Source organism: Balaenoptera musculus, chromosome 13 (assembly GCF_009873245.2).
Source record: "Balaenoptera musculus isolate JJ_BM4_2016_0621 chromosome 13, mBalMus1.pri.v3, whole genome shotgun sequence".
NCBI classification, from domain to species: domain Eukaryota; kingdom Metazoa; phylum Chordata; class Mammalia; order Artiodactyla; family Balaenopteridae; genus Balaenoptera; species Balaenoptera musculus.
The window spans coordinates 7,413,952-7,433,984 of record NC_045797.1 but is presented as its reverse complement, the minus strand read 5'-3'; the positions used below and the strand labels follow the sequence as shown (position 1 = coordinate 7,433,984).

The 20,033-nt window shown below is 43.8% G+C and overlaps 1 protein-coding gene across 1 annotated transcript in view; it reads right to left on the bottom strand.

The window, feature by feature from the left end:
- AFF3 (AF4/FMR2 family member 3) overlaps positions 1 to 20,033 on the bottom strand; it is a 559,977-nt gene that overhangs the window by 15,255 nt on the left and 524,689 nt on the right. The window contains 4 exon segments of the mRNA XM_036873523.1: positions 716 to 852; positions 3,397 to 3,460; positions 14,541 to 14,665; positions 17,400 to 17,601. Coding sequence (XP_036729418.1) covers positions 716 to 852; positions 3,397 to 3,460; positions 14,541 to 14,665; positions 17,400 to 17,601 — 528 coding nt within the window.

Genomic DNA, 20,033 nt, shown 5'->3' with positions numbered 1-20,033 from the left:
AAAGACATAAAACATATGATGAAGGTTCTCAGTAGTGTTAATGGATGAAATTCCCTTAATGGTTCATTAAAGAGACATTAAGGATGTGCCTTTCCATGTTGCCATCATGGAAGACAAAGAGTCTCCCACCCAGGTCCTTGCTGTGCCCCTGTAAGAAACCCTGCTTCTGTTCACACTACAGGTCTTAACCCAGGCCGGGGATGGTGCTCACGTCCAAGTCTTAGACCAGAACAACGCCAGCACCTTTTCAGATAGTGCGTCGTAGGATGGATTTCCTTTCCTAAAATCCCCCTGAATCTTCTTTCATTTCATTAAATACTCCTGAATCATTTACTGATGAAGTTAGGATTTAGATTATATGAATCTGGATCAGATTAACAAAAAAAAAGCAGCATGGAGATGAAGTGAATTCAAATTCTGCCACCTCCCAGCTGGGTGAAGTAGACATCTCACATCTCCCTCAGATTCAGCTTAATTTCTGCAGCCAGTGGGGTTAGAGGAGCTGCCGCCACCCCCCAGCACTCACACAGAGAGCGAAGGAGGCAGGCTCTGCAAAAACGTCTTGCAAGATTGTCCGTTCTTATCTGGGGGATGAACACTGGTTCTTGGTAGCTGACAGTGCAGGCTGACATTCTTTTCTGTGTTCACAGCACTTACATACATTCCTCCCTCCACCCCCAACCCCTGCCCCTAAGCAAGAAAACGCAGCGCTTACCTGATGAGCTCAACTGTTTCTGAATACATTGTATAAGGAGATTTGGATTCCATTGGGCCCTGCTCCATTGCATTTCCACACTCAATGAATGACAAGGCTGCTTCGGCATAGTTCAGAGCCTTTCCAAACTTTTCCACCTGATCAAGAGAGTTAATACAGTGTCTTCCTTAGGAATAGTTTTTCAAACAGCGTTGTCACATAATCTATACACTTTGAGAAACCCGACTTTGAAGTTCCAAACGCCTGTGAATGGAGCTGAGAGAAGACAGAAACAGGGTAATACCTTCTCTAGGTATTCTCGCAAATTGCTACTGGTTTAGGGTAAGTGAGTAAAAAGGTTATACAGAATTATACCAAATCCACATCACAACTGCCAATCAGAATTGTGCAGAACTTCACGGTTGCTTTAATTTCTGTTGCCCTCTTTCCAACTCCTAATGGTTTGTCAACTTCGCTCCTTGGTCCTCACTGCCATGCTAAATATATATCTACGTTCACAGGCCTGACTCCATGTAAGGGTTTTCACACTTTTGGGGTATATTCTCACTTTGATGGTTTAAGGCCTTCGTTATTATCTTTTACACTATTTCTGACATTTACATCTCCATGCCTTCCTTTAAGTATGTATTTTTTAGTTGTTTCGTTAGCAGGTAGAACGTCACCCTAAGGGTGAGGGTGAGGAGAGAAAGGGAGAGGAGGTAAAGCTCAAGGCATGATTTCAGCTTGAAGGACACAACGTTGAAAATTAATAAAAAATGACCTTCTGGGATTATAGGAGGTACCTACATTTATGTTAATCTTTACCCATATCAGTGAGGATAACGAAGCATCAGCTTTACGTTCTTAGGTTCTCATACATCTAAACGTACACATCAGGTGCGTGCATGGTTCCGTGCGTTCTTCCTCTCGGTGCATGATGGCACACTCTAAATTTGAATTGCATCATCTCCCCAGTTTTCAAACATTCATTCATCAATCAAAACAGAATCACACAGATACTCTTAACTACTGATCTAAGTCTTGCCTCTAAAAAAACCTCTCATTATTCACGACACCTCAGGAAAGGGAAATGTAGAGCAGAATTCTCCCGCATTAGCAAGTCAAAATTTTAAACAGCTTATAACCCTAAGAGGCTATAGAGCAATATTTCTTGGCAGTGCTTTCAGATTAAGGAAGTCATTTCTTTCAATAAGTATTTGCTAAAGCACCTGATTCTGTGTGGTCTGCACTTGACACACAAAAGCTCCTTCCAGGAACATATACGTGGAGAGAAAAAATGTGCACTCACAAGAGAGCTCAAAGTGCAAGGCAGTCTGTGATTAACTAACCGAATGCAAAGCAAGCAGTCCAATGCCAAAGACAGGGCAGGAAGGGAGCAAGTGATGGGGCTACAGGGAGGCTGGGGAGGAAACTGGGAAGGAACAGTATGATTTGGCTGAATTTGTTAGGAGGACACTGAAGGTGTGGGTGTGCGTGCGAGTGCGAGTGTGTATGTGTGAGATGTTGTGAGTGTGTGAGTGTGAGGTTCCGCAGGTGCAAAGACCTGCCAGCTGGCACGAGTCAGGTGTGCTTAGAGGCGGCAGGGGGCCAACATGGCTGGAGCAGAGTATCGCTGGGAAAGGCCAGGTTGGGCAAGATGACACTGACTGAGGAAGCCTGGTAAACCTTGGATGATTCAGGCAGGAAATTTCATTCTGCTTTAAAATTCAATGTGACCATGCATCGGTTTCTTCGGGTGACCAGAACTCTCCATCAGACTGTGGGATAGTGAGGACAAAACTCTACCTCCTATTTCCCTTCTGTATTTTCTGATACTCTGTGGTTATTTCTCTGTACACCAGTGGACCTAGGCAGTGAGCTTCATATAAAGAAATGCTTGGTGGGTAACATCAGTAGCGTTGGGGGGTGGGGTACAGTTATGGTTTAGGCATCTGCAACCCTGGAATAATACTCTGAAGGTCATCTGAAATGCCTTATTCACCTCCAGCGCCCTGATTTCACTTATGAGCACTGGAGGGGAGCAGAACTAGAATTACTAGACAGGAAAGACTCCCTTTGGATGAGATCTTCTGACAGAACAACCATATGATCTCTCTTAGAAAACACCAGAAGTTTTCTAACTCTTGCCTGAAGGCTTTAAGCTTTCTCAAATAGATTATCCAAGTCAGAAAAGTTACTCTCTGAAAACATCAAATCATACAACTTCAGGGTCTTACGTGCAGTGTAATAGTTTCTGGGTTGTCTAGATTCATAGGAAACATTCATTTTGGCAGGTACATATGAAGAACACAAGTCTTTTTGAAAAGGGATTTGATCCTGGGACCAAGCCAAGCGTTGGCCAGGCCAACAAGGGAGAAATATGCAAACTTGGGTGTTTTTTTTTTTTTTTTAAGGAAAAAAACTATTACCACCCACTGACTCCATTGCCTCTGGTTCCTATTCAAACTTTAGGTCTAAACTGAAATCTTAGTTTATCCAGGCCTTCCTCCCAGTCAGACATTATTGGTCGAGGTCATAATTTACTGGGCGATGAGCACTGGATTATATAAACATTTTTGCCTTGAACAGACCCAGCCATCCTTGTAATAGATTTTGTAATGACCCCAGCTATGCTGCCCCAGTGATGAAGCTGCGGTACAAACGTCATTTGGAGGAACGGATCTGGAGAGAAAAGGTCTTACCATTGCATCTGCTTTATGCTTCATTCGCTTAGCTTCTTGCATAAAATAATCTGCACTGCGTGGCCTACGAGGAGAGAGTGATACGAAACGTCATTACTGGGCACGTGCAAGATCTTTTGAAAATATTCTTTCCTTTGCTCACACTTGAAGCACAATTTCAAGACTCTTCTTACGATGGAATCAAGTTTTTTTTTTTTTTTTTTGCATTTCCGAACTACTATAGCCTATATGTAAAAGACTACGATTATATTTCTCTTAAGTTAACAATTCAAAACGCACTCAATATATGCAGATAAATATATACATTTACAGTGATTTTTAACATGGATCCCCAGTACCTAATTTGTGAATCAGATTTTTTATTGCACGGTTAAGAAAACAAGTGCAAAATCTTATTTCACAGGTTATTTACACAAAACAATCCCTCTTTAATGTAAAGATGGCAGAGATACCTCATAATAATTGTATGGATATGTACAGGTGAGTATATTTCTGTACCCTTATGAAAATCAGTGTTGTTTGTATGCATAAATGGTACCTAAAATTGCTTGTATCTCTGTATCTAGTTATTTTAAAGCTTTGCAATGAAAAATGAAAAGAGGTAATGCTGTATGATTACATTCCAGTTGTAATAAAGTTAATTGTAAAATGATATCTTCCTTGTCACAATGCAAACATGGCATGTATTCTCTCTAATTCTGGTAAACATTAACACCAGACATGGGCATTATTAAAACAATAACCCTGGGGCTTCCCTGGTGGCGCAGTGGTTGAGAGTCTGCCTGCTAATGCAGGGGACATGGGTTCGAGCCCTGGTCTGGGAAGATCCCACATGCCGCGGAGAAACTGGGCCCGTGAGCCACAACTACTGAGCCTGCATGTCTGGAGCCTGTGCTCCGCAACAAGAGGGGCCGCAATAGTGAGAGGCCCGCGCACCGCGATGAAGAGTGGCCCCCGCTTGCCGCAACTGGAGAAAGCCCTCGCACAGAAACGAAGACCCAACACAGCCAATAAATAAATAAATAAATAAAAAGATTACTAAAAAAAAAAAAAAACAATAACCCTGGCCAGCGCTGACTCTGCTGGAGATGAAGGGAATTCATCCAGAGATGGATCTGAGTGTGTGACATGACCCCAAGTTACACTGAACTACTCAGCAGACAGTAACTTTAAATGCTTCATTGGATAGATTTTTTTTAAATCTACATACTTTAGGTACCATCAGCATAAACTTGTTTTGCATTGTGGGTCTTTATATAATCAATAAACTTGACCTATTCATGTACCCACCATAAGCCAGGACCCCCTGAATGGGAGATAAGATGTAAGCAGTAATATTAATCATGAACTGTTTAACCTATTTAACACACTTATTTTGGACTGCCTTCTTTCAGCTGAGGGGTCTTTTCCCCAATGCAATATTAGGTAGTCAGAGCATCCTTTTATCCTAAGGGGTCAAAAGGCTTAGAAAAATCACACATACCATGTCAATGACATTACCATCTAAAACTATAATCCTCAGTTGAATGGTCTTAATCAATCAATCAAACAAATAAACAAACCAGGATCAAAGCAAATACTTAATTTTGGGTCACAAATCACAGAAGCAAGAAAAAGACCTTGGTTTTCTGTCTCTCCTTCCGCATAAAATATTGTCAGTACTGTGGTAACATACTGGGAATTTTTAACTTTTCCAACAAAGAAATGAGGAACATGGCTGCAGGATTTCCCTAATGTGCATAATGAAACTCTGTCTCTCGATCATGAGCCCTTCACCATTTTTCCTGCCACGCAGGCCTGGACTCTTTCATTCATCATGATGGGTCTTCATTGGTAGGTGAGGCCTGAGGTTTCCTTCAAAGGAAGGCCCTGCTCTGACCGGCTCTTCTTGCTCTAGTTTATTTCCTCAATGTTCACGCTTCTTCCATTTGAATGGCGTTTTCGTTGACTTTCACGATGGTTTATTCTTCTTGGTCCACATATTGACCTTTGAACACATACTAGCTATCTATGGGGTCTCCGATGCCGACTGTGGCTATTTACATTATTTTTGTTCTTGTTTTTGTTGTTTAATGGACTGACTTAATTTTTCTGAGCAGTTGCAGGCTCAGAGCAAAATGAAGTGGAAAGTACGAAAAGTTCCTGTGTACCTCGCGCTTCTGCATGTGCAAAGCCTCCCTCACTACCAACATTCCCACCAGAGCAGCACATTTGTTACAATCGATAAACCTAAACTGACATATCATCATCACCCAAAGTCCACAGTTTACATTTGGGTTCACTCTTGGCGTTGCACATTCTGTGGATTTTGAGAAATGTATAGTGACACGTATCCACCATTATAGTATCATACAGAAGAGTTTCATGCCTTAAAAATCCTCTGCAATACCTTTCGTTTGTCCTTTTGCTGAATGCCCCAAAGCCGAAGACCAGACCTACCTCTGCCCAAACCCAGATCTGACTCCTGAGCTTCAGATGGGGTCCTGGAGCCTATTTGTTCAGGACACGAGTTCAGGCATCTCCATCCATCTCTCCCCCACTGTTATCACGTGCTATGAATGCTCCCTTGTAAACATCCCTTTCTTTCCCCCATGACCATAGCCACCAAGTCTAGGCTTTCATCACCTCTCCAGGCCTCTAGTTTCACACCCATCCAATCTATTCTGAGCTTTAACCCTTGACCAATGTTTGTAAAACGTGGCTTTCATTATATCACCATCCTACTCACAGACCTAAAATCCATCTCCAGGGCCTATGAGATCCAATCGCAGTTCAGGTCTCCAATAATCTTGCCTAACCCTCTCAACCGTACCACTCACCCACCAAGTCCCTCAACCGCAGCCAGAGCGGCGTCCTCACTGTCTGGCTGGCATGCCATCGCTGTCTCAGAAGCTCTGCTCATCCTTTCCGTCCTTCCTGGAACACTCACCCCTCTGCTCATTCATTAAGTGCTTATGATGAGCCAGACGTTACCTGTCCCTCAAATTCTTAGGCCATAAGGCCTTCTTGGTAATTTTGGTCCATGCTCAGCTATGTCTTTCCTGATCTCAGATACCACTTCTTGTTTACACTTCACTTCCAGGCATTTGATTACCTTCTGAGCTGTCCTGGGCTACAGTCATTGCATGTATGCAATTTTGCAGCTGGACCATTTTCAGCAGGGGCCCTGTTGTAGACCTCTTTGATCTTCCCCACCCTGTAGTTTTAGGTACATGGCAGAAGAGAAATGAACCCCCCCTTGCATTCATATTTTGAGTTTCGAAGAGAGAGAGAGAGAGTTGACTTCTGATGGGGTGCAGCCTCGAAGCCAATGAGCCAGAGAACATCTCCATGGCAACCTGAAATTCTCCACATCATTATCTGTCCCACACTCCAGTATAGGAATTTGGTCATTTTTCTCTTGCCCTGTTTTTTGTAGACCTTGTCACTAACGGATCGCCATTTTTTCAAATGCATTTCGTTTTCATGAAAGAATTACTTTGGTAATAAGCAAAGGCATCTGCTAGCCTCCTTAGTTACTCCTGGGGTGGCAGTGGCACCTAATTCCTAATACGGGTACCTTAATCAATGCTGTCTTTACCTGCAGCATGTAAATGTATTCTTTAAACCTGAGATGGAGACTGAGTCACAAACTCTCACAATAGTGTAGGTGGATAAGTAACACATCTATTTTCTGACTATATCACAGCAGCTAAAACATTAACCTGAGATGCTGAAGAAATGTACTATCAGGGCCTGTTTAGGATCACATGAGAATCCTCATCTTTGCCTCTAATGGAGGGCTTATTACACTGAGTCACTGAAGATTGCCTGATGATTGGTCCGTTTTTTTTTCCTTTCAGGTGATTTCTAGAGCCACACTCCTAGATCAGATCATTATCAAGGCAATGGGATGATGGGATGTCACCCAGATTGTCCGGCAAGGCAGTGGACACGTGCTGTCATGAAGGCATCACTCCGATGGTGACCTTCAAGTCAGCAGGAGAGTAAAATTGCTCTCACCATTGTGGCAGTTACAGAATATAACATGGCACAGGCACTAAAATGAATCTAATGATCGCAGCGTTCAAACTGATTTTTCATCGAATGTTCTTTCTTTTCTTTCACATGGAAAACTTAGAGTTTTGCTTTTCATTGTGATCATAACATTCTTCACATCGTTTCTCACAGCGATGGTATTTGATGATGATACATGAGCAACCCTAAGAAAAGTACAGTTCAACATCATGCATGTAACTAACCGTGTCTCTGGGGCTCTTCAGAAACTGGGCTTGAGCGATCCAAAAGCCAAAGCCGAGCGACGTGTATCTTTGTTATAAGAGCTCTCAGCAGCAAAAAAAAATGGGAGCACTTGATCCAGAGGGAATGCGTCCTCGTCACCTCCCACTGCCCCCACCTACACACGGAGCCACCTTAGTTCTAGGCAGCGGCGGGGGCTGAGCTACCCTAAAATTTCTTCTGGCACCGGCGTATTAGAGCAACCTCGCTCTCTGTTCTCCTTTGTGGCTGAGATGGCGTTGAACGCTCTCCCACGGAGAGGCTGGCAGGCTGCTTTCTGTGATTCCTACCTCTGTGAAATGCACCTCCTCAGCAGAACCAGACTGTTTTGTGAAAACTGGCAGAGATGGCGAACTCAACGTGTCTGAACAAACGGGTTCCTTGGCATAGCAGAAGTGGGGATCATTTTCTTAGGGAAGTTGAAATCCAAATCAGACAACTAGGCAACTGCACACCAAATGAATTTGTCATCTGATAGCCTGTCAGCTTGTCATTTAATAAGTCCCCGAGGTGTTACTGTGGCCCAAGCTGTGAGGTACTTTCTTTACCAAGAAGAACGTGTAAGAAGTGAGGTAATTGTTTTTCACGCACTGAGTAAGTGAATGCTGTTGATGAGGGCACTGCACAGCCAGGGACCCCGGTGCTGCCGTTGGCTTTATGAGCGCTTCCCGAAGGAAGCAGGAAGACTGCTTTTCGGCAGCAAGGATTCGAATGTAGCTTTTGTTTCTACACCCTTGATGTTGGCTGGGACCCCCGAGTCCCTGGCTTCTCAGAAACATAAGCAATCACTCATTGTGTCTCCTACAGGCCACAGGCTAAATGGCAGGTTTTTGTCACGTGATCATAAGCAACTTTCTATTGAAATGGAGATGCATCAATTTGATTGTTGTTCTTCTCTGGGTGTGATATTTAACAAATGAACTTATTTACAAAACAGAAACAGACTCACAGACTTAGGAAACAAACTTATGGTTACCAAGGGGGAAAGGGGGTGGGGGAGGGATAAATTAGGAGCTTGGGATTAGCAGATACACACTCCTATATATACAATAGATAATCGATAAGGACCTACTGTAGAGCACAGGGGACTCTACTCATTACTCTGTAATAACCTACATGGGAAAAGAATCTGAAAAAGGATATATGAATATGTATAACTAAATCACTTTGCTGTACACCTGAAACTAACACACCATTGTAAACCAACTATACTCCAATATAAAATCAAAAATTAAAAAAGGGCTTCCCTGGTGGTGCAGTGGTTAAGAATCCACCTGCCGATGCAGGGGACACGGGTTCGAGCCCTGGTCCGGGAAGATCCCACATGCCGTGGAGCAACTAAGCCCGTGCGCCACAACTACTGAGCCTGTGCTCTAGAGCCCGCGAGCCACAACTACTGAGCCTGAGCGCCACAACTACTGAAGCCCGTGCACCGCAACAAGACAAGCCACTACATTGAGAAGCCCATGCACCACAAGGAAGAGTAGCCCCCACTCACCGCAACTAGAGAAAGCCCACGTGCAGCAACGAAGACCCAACGCAGCCAAAAATAAGTAAATAAAATAAAATAAACCATGATAACTGTAGAAAAAATGACTGATAAAAAAGAAAATTAAACAAAAAAGATAAAATCATTTTACAAGCCCTTAAAATGATCAGAGAGCTCAGATTTCAATCAGGGAGATCTAAAAGGCCTTGTCCCCAACTCCTGCCCTCCCAACACCCCCAGCCAAGTCCTTTTTTTTTTTCCTTTCTTTCTGTTTTGGTTAGAAAAAATAAAAACCTGGCTGAGAGGGGTTTCATAAGGGAAAAAATTCCATATGAAGAACAGAAAGGCACATGAATGGTATATCAGGAAAGGTGGGGTCCAGCTTTGAAGCGACTGGGAAGGAGAGCCCCTCGGGAGAGGAAGCAGGGCCACAGCAGGCCCTCCGTGGGCGCGCCTTGCCTTGATGTAACATCACCTACTCAGGGATTTCAGTTGGTGTCCTCTCACTCAGTCATCTGGCCTTTCACATACAGGAATCTTCCACCCTCTATAAAATTAAAACCCTTTTTATGAGGGTTTTAATTTTTTAAAGGGTTTTAACCCTTTTTATGCGGCTGCTGAGCACCCTTATATCACAAATGCCGACTCCCTCTTCCTGCCCCGCCAGCCACATCTCACAGGCCAGGGCTTCAGCACCGCCTGGCGAGGGGGTCTTTTCTCAGCGTAGGGAGGTTTAAGTAGTTGGGCTCCTGGTATTGGTGCCACGGGGACAGATGGGACGTCTGGTGGTGTGGCTGAATGTGATGATCGTGACTGACTCTTCCTTGTGAAATGTGGGCAAGAGACAGCACATCCTTCTGGAAACAGCAGGCAGGGCTGGCCCCCGGGGTTCTCTGGCTCCCCGGCACAGCAATATGGCACGTGGGAAGAGGGGCCAAGCATTTCACCACTCAGCTCTGCTCCGACGCCTGTACTGAGGACTTCGTGACACAGTTGTTCAATGGATTTTCCACCGCCAAGAACTCCCCTGTCACTAATTATGACACCAAGTAATTTACAGCTCACGGCTCTGCACTAATAAGATCCGTTTCTAGGCTTTGAGCTGAATTAAGTGCTGTCACTCATGGACATAAATCCTTACAGATTTTTTTTTTAAACAAAAGTTTGGTAATTACACCAGTGTCACCTTAAAATCAGGGCTCTCGAGGAGAGAAAGCGGTGCACGGCTAAACGTCAGGGGTGAGCGTGCAGGACAGGCTGACCTGGATCACAGTTTTAAAACAAATTATTCGGTTCAGTTCCATCTACATCCTGAAGGCACCAACTGGTGCCTGTTGAACGGGCAAGTAACCTAGGAAAAGGGCCTGGAAGCCCGTGAATTTAAATTGACTTGCACGTAGTAGATTCCTTACATTCACAGAAAGAGAAAGAAAAAAAGATGCAGGCATTACCCCCTGGGAATGTTATTCTAATTCAGCTGGGGTCATTCAACAGTTGTTATTCGAGTGCCCACTGGACTCCCGTGGCTGTTGTCTGAATCGCATGTTTATTCAACCGTTATCGAGTATTTATAATACAAAAGGATGAGTTTACTTTATAAACAAAAGCTACGTGATGTGGCTTTAAAAGTTACATGACAGGATGGCATCTGTTACTCATTGGAGCGCTATAACTGGATTTCCATCAACTCTAAATCATTCCACTGCTAATTCTCTAGTTCTTTCTTTCCTTCTGGTGGCCTCTCTTTGGTCATGTCACTGCCTGTTGACACTCTAGTGAGGAGAAGTCAAGGAAAATGACAGGAGCCAGGTCATGGTCCTTGAAGCTGGTGCAGAGCAGAGAGGGAGCAGGAGGCAGCTAAGTTTGTGGTCCCAGGGAAGCTTCCTGGAGAGGCCACCCTTGTGCCTCCATCTTCCCTCAATTAATAACTGAGAATGAATCAGTCATATACCCTTGCTCCTACCCCTGGACCTCAGGACACACCAACTGAACCTGGGAGACACTTTACATACTTTTAGGTGACTTCCTAGCCCAGTGATCTCTTTTTCACTATTATCATTATTTTTTAAAGTATTTATTTATTTATTTGGTTGCACCGGTCTTAGTTGTGGCAGGCGGGCTCCTCAGTTGTGGCATGTGAACTCAAAGTTGCGGCATGCATGTGGGATCTAGTTCCCTGACCAGGGATCAAACCTGGCCCCTCTGCATTGGGCGCGTGGAGTCTTAACCACTGTGCCACCAGGGAAGTCCCCCCAGTGATCTCTTAACGGACATATTTTTATTGTTCCAATGAAGAGACAATGCCTGTTTTTGCTTTTCAAGCTTGAAGAATCTTCCCACGACTTTCTCAGTTCAGCGGTTAAGCGGTTGTTTGAGTTGCATGTTTCTCTTACTGTCGTGGATTTCAAATCAATTGGGACACGTGGCAACTGGAAGATGTCTCTCTCTCTATGATGGATATGAAAGAGTGCTTTTTTATTCTATTGTATCTTTATCCATAAAGGGAGAAGCATTGTATTGTAGCTGTCAGCCAGAAAAATTACACACATTGCTAATGGGAAGAACGAATGATAACAGCCTCTTGGTTGATACAGATAGGGACAAAATTATATTAGTTGCAGTCTCAGCAGATTGAGAAACACTTCCTCTTGTAAACAGTCCAAGACACTGCAGGTAGAAGTATGACCATTTAGTTGTTGCTGTTTCAGACTTAGCTTTCTGGTCCATACACTGGAAAATTCCTTACATTTTAATTTCCCATACATGTGTGTGTTTGAACACCATGCCCTTGATACATCTGACGCTTTGGGTACCTTACTGTCAAATGCGTGTGCTTGATCATGTTGTAGATTATGACTGCTTCTCCTTCTTTTTTTTTTTTTTTTTTTTGCTCCCTGAGTCCAGATCTTCTATAATACCTGCAACTTTCTTTTTCCTTTTAAATTTATTTTTTATTGAAGTATAGTTGATTTACAATGTTGTGTTAATTTCTGCTGTACAGCAAAGTGACACAGTTATACATATATATATTTACATTCTTATTTATATTCTTTTCCATTATGGTTTATCTCAGGACATTGAATCTAGTCCCCTTTGCTATACAGTAGGACCTTGTTGTTTATCCATTCTATACATAACAGTTTGCATCTACTAACCCCAAACTCCCACTCCATCCCTCCCCCTCTGCAAGCTTCTTGAGATGAATAAGGGCAGTTTTGGGACTGGTAAAAATGACAGGTGGGCTTTGAGTGATGTCTAAAGCCCCGTTTCCATTCTTATAAAGACTTGATTTGTAAGACAAGTATAATTGTTTTTTTTTTTTTTTTTTTTTTTTTGAAGAAGGGTATTTATTTTACTTTTTTTTTTTTTTAAAGGAATTCCTTTATTTTTATTATTTATTTATTTATTTATTTTTGGCTGTGTTGGGTCTTCGTTTCTGTGCGAGGGCTTTCTCTAGTTGCGGCAAGCGGGGGCCACTCTTCATCGCGGTGCGCGGACCTCACTATCGCGGCCTCTCTTGTTGGGGAGCACAGGCTCCAGACGCGCAGGCTCAGTAGTTGTGGCTCACGGGCCTAGTTGCTCCGCGGCATGTGGGATCTTCCCAGACCAGGGCTCGAACCCGTGTCCCCTGCATTGGCAGGCAGATTCCCAACCACTGCGCCACCAGGGAAGCCCCCAGACAAGTATAATTGTTTTTAATTCCTCAAAGAACTGGGCTGCAGCCTGAACGATATGGAGGCTGACCCATCCATATAACTACTTTGTCTTCAATTTGCTTCTTAATATTAGGAAGAGCATCTTTAATTAAGATGAAAATCAAAAGATTGCTATATCTTCTGAATGCAAATTTCCACACTGTCATTAAACACAATTCTAATCTCCTGTTTTTGCAAACAGTTAAAGCTCCCTGGAACAATTTACACCACCAGACCCTAACTATATATGGAGTTGACCGCCTGATTGTACTCCCATTACACGCCCCCCACCCCGGGGATTAATTACCACCTCCCTTGATGCCCAGGGCAGCGGCAAGGAGGGGAAGGGGAGATGCTGAGGGTCAGGAGAGAGCGTGCTTGGGGTTGAGTGCAGCTGCGGCAGCCACGGGAAGAGGAGAAAAACACACGTCCTCCTGGGCCACCCTTACACTTTCGTAAATCCAATGATCTGGGAACGTGTTCAATAAAGAAACAAAAAAATGTGGATTTGGCTTTCAACCCTCAAAGTCTGTGCCCTAAGTAGCTTAATGAAGTCCAAGCAGGGCTTGAGGACTACAATTCGGTATTCTTGTTTCTCGGAGGTGAATCAACTGATGGTGTCTATACTCTGGGTGAAGTTAGGATTGGAAAGTAGGACGGGAGGGAGATGAGGGTGGAAAAGTCATCACCACTGTGCCGAGCTTTCAATTCTCCAGGTGATCACGCTCAGGAGAGACCATCTCACTGGATCTCGGAAGAGCCTGTCATGACAATCACTTTTTCTGATTAGGAAGCTGGGACTCAGACACATTCAGCAGCATTTTATTTTCTGACTTTGGGTGAGGTTCGTGGCTTACAGTCTGTCCCCTCAGCCAGACTGTCAACAGTCAGAGAGCAGGGTGTTCTCTCACTGGTGCCCGCTTCTCCAGGGATTTAAGGGCGTGCCTCAAACAGACACACACTGCACGCTTGGTGAACAGCTAAAATTGAAAGGAGGATTCAAGCCGAACTCTTGAAACCATCCCTGCCGCCTTCCAGGCTTGTCCTTGACACATATTTTTTCCCCAAGAGCCTAAATAATTTTCAGTATCATGTTATCATTTCTCATTTGTCATTTTCAGCATCTCCAGAGCATTCCAGGATGTTACATTTATTCATTTTCTTTTGTTTCTCCTCCTCTTAAATTGATGCCAGGAACGGAACTAATACTTGGGTTTCAGTGTTAGGATTGGGAGATGGATGACAGGATATTTTCTCCTGTATAAGAACTGTTTACACTTTTATAAAGACTACAGCATTTTAGAGAAAAAAAAAGCTTTCAGGAGTGAATCACTATTATTCTTTGCCTGTTATAAGGTACAAAAACAAAAAATGCTTCTCTTTCTGGTAGCATACAACCCCAAATGCAGGGGCTTAGAAATATGACTCATTGATGCCATTTAGCTTAGTTTTCTGACATCCTGGATGCAACCCTGTTAGCACTGGTTGTTCCATTCACCCAGAAGCCCCCTAGGACTCAGGGGTACGCTTGGAGTGAAGCTGCAATTCCCTTCGAGAGGGTGACATTTAACAGATCAGATCACATGACAGGAATGGCCACGCCGTGAATGAGACGCACATTAAACCATCTCCCTGCTCCCACTGATCTGGGCTCACGATATCAACCAAGAGTCCACACTTACATGTCATCGAAGATGAGTTTCTGCCTCTTGCAGTCCCTGTGGCCGTTGGCGCCTGGAGACCATGGCTCTGTCTGTGGCCGTGACTTGTGGAGAACGTTGTTTTCAGAATTGTTGTGAGCCGCTTTCTAAACAACAAACAAACACACCTGTATTTGAGAAACTGGCCACCTGGCTGAAGGAGCAACCTGTTAGAATCGCTTGTGTTCTGTGTCCTAGGTTAGAGCTGATGGTGCTTTCTTTGTTGAAATAAAGAAGAAGAAATACTTGCATTACAGGTCTCACGCTGGAGGCTTTTACGTACGTCGTCGAATGTCATCCCCACGACATGAAAAGGGAACTCTCAGTGTACCCACTCAGGCAGATCCAGATCCTGAACTCGCCCAAGCTCAGATGGCTCTTGTGCGTGGAGGCCGGGGGCTTAGGATTCAGGCTCCTACTCTTCCCAGTTGGCTAGACCCATGGTTCTCCGAATGGACTGCATCAGAGTCACCATTAACACACAGCCAGCTGGGCCTCACCGCCAGCATCTTTGACTCAGTACGTCTGGGGAAGAGCCTGAGAACATGCATTCCTAACAAGTTCCAGGTGATGCCGGTCCAGGACCCAAGCTCTCAGAACCGCTGAGCTATAATCATCCCTCACAAAAGAGGTCACTCAGGTCACAAGTGACTGGTTCTCATCAGCTGTCTGTGAAGAACAGGAAGAGCCAAAGGCAATCACTAGAAATGATTTAAAATGTGTTTTAAGAAGGAACGCTCTTGATCTGGGGAAAAACTGAAACATCCTTTTTCCTGGAGATAACAGACATTATAGAGAGCACCTATGGTGTGTTGAAGGTCTGGATCATAAAACACCCCTTTTTTAGTTCGGAAATTCAAATGGATTCCTCTGAAATAATTAAAGTGGAGTGTATATCAATGCTTCTTTAAATATGGACCGATTTTATGCGTAGATCAAGCCTCCTTTTTACGAGAGCCTCCAGGACTCTGGGCGTTTCCTTTCTGGCATGCAGGGTAGTAAATTACGGATGTGTGTGAGCCCTGCTCTAAGTGGCTCTCCCCAGCCAGACTGTAAGCTATTCTGCAGGCAGAGACTGAACCCGTTAGATCATCAATGCATCTCTGTTATGTAGCAAAGTGCCTGGGACACAATAAATACTTTCTTGATAAACACCTGTTCAGTGAAAGAATGCCTCAATAAAGTCTATAATTGGTTTACGATTCTCTGCACATCATAGCTGCTTGTGATTGAAGGATCTGGAGGCAAAGAAAAGTTGTGTTTGGTTTAAAATTGGAATTGTTAGCTTTTTATTTGTTTTTTCTAATATGGTCTTCTCAGATTCGTGTATCCTAGAACTAAAGATAATTGCTCCCAAATGAGGGTGCATAAAGGGGTTAATTTCCTGATGGTTCAGTAAGATTTAGGCTCTTGCCGGACCATCTACCAACTTCTTTTGCCTCTTTAATTCATGGGATAAAGCATGAAATGCTGCCTTCCCGCACTTTCTTTGCAGAAAGAAATTTGCCAAGTCTCATTTCTCCCTGCCTCACAAAGCCCCACTGGTTTTGAGAGGCACAGCGGGGAGAGTTTGGCATTAAATAACGTATCTAGAGGATGCACGGTCCAGGGCCGCCCGCTGTTAGATGGAGGGTGGCAGGAAAGAGGAACTTACATGCAGTGTTAGCTGCACAGGGGTCCATAGGGGTTGGGTTCTTTAGACGGTTCTGCCTCATTTAAATCTTACACCACCGTCTTGCAAATGAAACAGGCTCAAGAGATTAAGCAACTGACCCAAGGTCACATGGTGACTAAGCTATGAGGCTAGAGGTGAACCCAGGTTCCCAGGGGAATACAGGGTGTTGGAATCACCCTTGACAAAGTCACTGGAAGGGGGGGTGGTGGCAGCTGTCCCACATTGGCCACTGAGGGCAGCGGGGAGCCCTGCAACTTTGGCCTTGGGCTCCAATCCCAGCTTTAGCTCTGCCCCAGGGCAAGAAATCTTTTCAAATATAAAGATTGGTTGGTCCAAAACTCCCAATTTACTTTGTCCTGGGAGAGTTACATTAGGGCTAATTCTTTTCAGGATGGGAAATGAAGTCCTCCAAAGAGTGTTCCTAAGCAGAAGAGGCTTAAAATGCCTCCTCCGTTTCTTCGGCAGCTGCCTGTGCAAGAGGCGAAGAGCAGCTGCTTTGCCAGGTCTTCCCAGACCAGCATTTAGGGCTGCTTTGCGGGACCTCGCTGGTCACCACGTATCAATGTAATCTTCCTCGACCAGGACAGGATCCCACTGGTAATCCACCCGTTGGACCAAATGGAGGTATGATGCCTCCGCAGCCAGGCATCCCACAGCAACAAGGAATGAGACCCCCAATGCCGCCTCACGGTCAGTACGGTGGTCTTCCTCAAGGCACGCCAGGTTACCTTCCTGCTGCTACGCCGCCATGTGGGCAGGGACCGCCAATGGGGCCCCCTTACCAAGGTGGGCCTCCTCGACCTCCGATGGGAATGAGACCTCCTGCAATGTCGCAAGGTGGCTGTTACTGATCTTACGTCACCCAGTCTAATAGGTTTGGAGATTAAACCTGTTCTCAACTTGTGCTGTTTATACAGCCAAGCTTTCTGTCAATAAGGCCTCCTTGGGACTTTAACAAACATTATCTTCCCACATACCAGAAACTATCGGACATTTATTTTACCTGGGAAAATTTATTTGGAATAATAAAGCAAGAGCTTTTCCTGAAGTTGCAATTAAAAAAAAAAAAAAAGCTTGTGTTCGGACTGTGCTGGGCTAGAGGCAGAGTAGAGGGGTGTGCTCATTTTCACTCGTGTTTTAATTGGGGCAGAAGAGTGTCAGCATACCGTGAGGTCTCCACCATGGGTCTGCAGCTGGTTCTCAGCCTTATGCTTTTTGTTGGAGGAGGCGGAAGTGAACAAACCATTGCTGTTGGATCTGCTGGGGGAAGTCAGGTCCTCGCCGGAGTATTTGTGTTTAGATGCGTCGGAGAGGGGTGAGGTGGGTGACCGGAGCATTTTTTCATTTTTATTTATTGGGATGGCCAAGCTGTAAAAGGAAATCACAGTAATGGAATGTCACACACTCAGCACATGGCAAGGTAAATGTTTTATATGTGACCCTCCCACTTAAAACCTGCTGGTAGGAAGACGTTTATTGGCATTATTATGCCAGGAAACGATTTTATGGCATTAGGACCATAACAAACAATAAACAAATTTCGTTCATTGTTTCTTTACTCGTCCTCCCAGAAAAAAATAGTAATTCTGGAGTTAAATGACTAAGCATAATAATAACTTCATTTCCCAAGTTTTTCATCCAAGGATCTCAAAATACACGACAAACAACTTACTGTTTTCCTAACAAGTGTAAACAGCAGGTAACGGGAAACTCAAATTATACACGAGATCTCCACTTCCAAAAGGACTTTTGCTAACACCTGAGCTTGTACTAATTATTATATGGAGAATAACAGAATCACAGAATAACCAAGCATGAACCCACCTTCTAATTGTTAGGTAGCCAGGCACTGATCAGAATAAACAAAGAATAGAAAACTGTCATTAGAAATGACATTTTCTGATTCCTAGCTCCTTATTTTACCTTCCAAACTATTGTCTATGCCTGAATATAAATCCCCCCGCTGCCAAAGACCATCAGAGAAGGGAGTCATATTTGAGTCTTTGCAATGTATATTATGTTGATAGGGCTCTCTCTGTTACTTTACTTTGAAACAAAAATTGGGGGAAGACACATTAGCCTCAAATAAACTCAATCATTGCTAATTTGGGATGCTTCTAGAAGTCACCTGGTAGAGTCAGTTAAAATAAATTCATTTAACAAAGATTTAGTCATTATTCCCGTAGTTGTGACTTCTTAATTGCATGTGTTGACTACCACTGCAAACAAGCCATTAAAGTCACTTTTTATTTTTAAGCAATTTCCTTAGTTGGTGGTCACAGCGTAGAAATTACAAACACAGGCCTCTAGAACAAATGAGAAGCCAAGGTTCTTAATGTTATGCAAACAGATCTGTGTAGGGAGAGAATTTCTGATGACAGCTTTCTGGTTCAAAAAGTACTGTGCATCCAACAACTTAGCAGTGAGAAGGTGTGTCCTCGAAAACTGGCTTGGACGAGTCAAAAGTGGCTCAGCCAGTGAAGATGAAAACACTGATGTTGAAGACGGATATGAACCATCTGAATATAATTGTTTCTTGACATGTGAGTGAAAAAGTCTTATTTCTAAGTCTCAATTATTTTACATACTACATGATTTTAAATGTTTGCAGAAAACTAAATTATTACATTAAATATTGTCATGAACGTATGATTATTTCTTCTTCATCATTATAAGTTTATCTATTCAAGTTGACCAAAGTAACTTTGAAACGTTCTTGGGGTCGCATCTTTGGGATGGGCAATCACCATATATGTAGGATTGTCTTATTACACAGGTAAAGCTTAACAGTGGTAATCACAATTCCAGAGGTACACAGGCCACCTTTCCAAGAAAAACTCAAAGCACTTTCATATGCATCGAGTCCTTACTTAACATAAGTGAAACTATCAGGGCCAGGAGGCTCTGCCAGCCAAAGCTCTAGAGCGAGAGCTTGTATCCTGGGGTCCCTGCACTTGCATGGAAGAGAAGTCGCATCTTCACTTTCCTTAACCTCTCACTGAAACTGAGCATTTCCTTTAATTATGAACGAAGGCAAGAAACCAGAGTAGTGGTTTAGCAGGAGTACTGCTAGTAATACCTGTGATTGTGTCGCCAGTGGAAATCACAGATATTTTCATGCCTTATCAGTTGTTGCAGACACCTTGAAATATGGTTTACACTCATCACTACTAGAAATTAGGGTCATTACTAGATCTGCTAGAAAGGTTATTTAAGGCATTAACAAAGAAGCACATATATAACTCTATCACACATTTAAAGAGACATTTTTGAACCGTATTTTCCCCATTCACGTTTCCTCAATATTTTGGGATACCATCTGCTTGGCACAGAGGACTGTGGGCTCGGCCAGCTTGTGTGTACTGCTCTGTCTCACTCAGACCTTCAAGGGCTCTCGCCCTTCTTCCCAAGGTGATTCTAACACTGCAGTGGGCCTGTGCTCAGGCACCCTCGCTCTCCAATTTCCTCTCCGGGTTTTAGTACCACTCTACATCTTCTCCTAACCTTTCAGTTTACATTTTTATGTGTTGCGCTGAAACATTAATCTCCCCTTAAAAATTCTATGTACACAGTCAGGGAGAGTGAGGAGTGTCTTAGCAGAGGATAAAGTGGTTTCTGAGCTGTGCTATTTCTAAATGGAAAGGACTTCTCTATGACTGATGATAAGCTGCTCACTTATAATAAATATCTGGGACCTTGCTTTGCTAGGAAGCCTTTGTCACAGAGGGGATTCAGTGCCACGTGGGTCTCTCTGGAACCCCTTGACAGGAGGGACTTGGTGGCCGTTTTGCCTCGGAGAC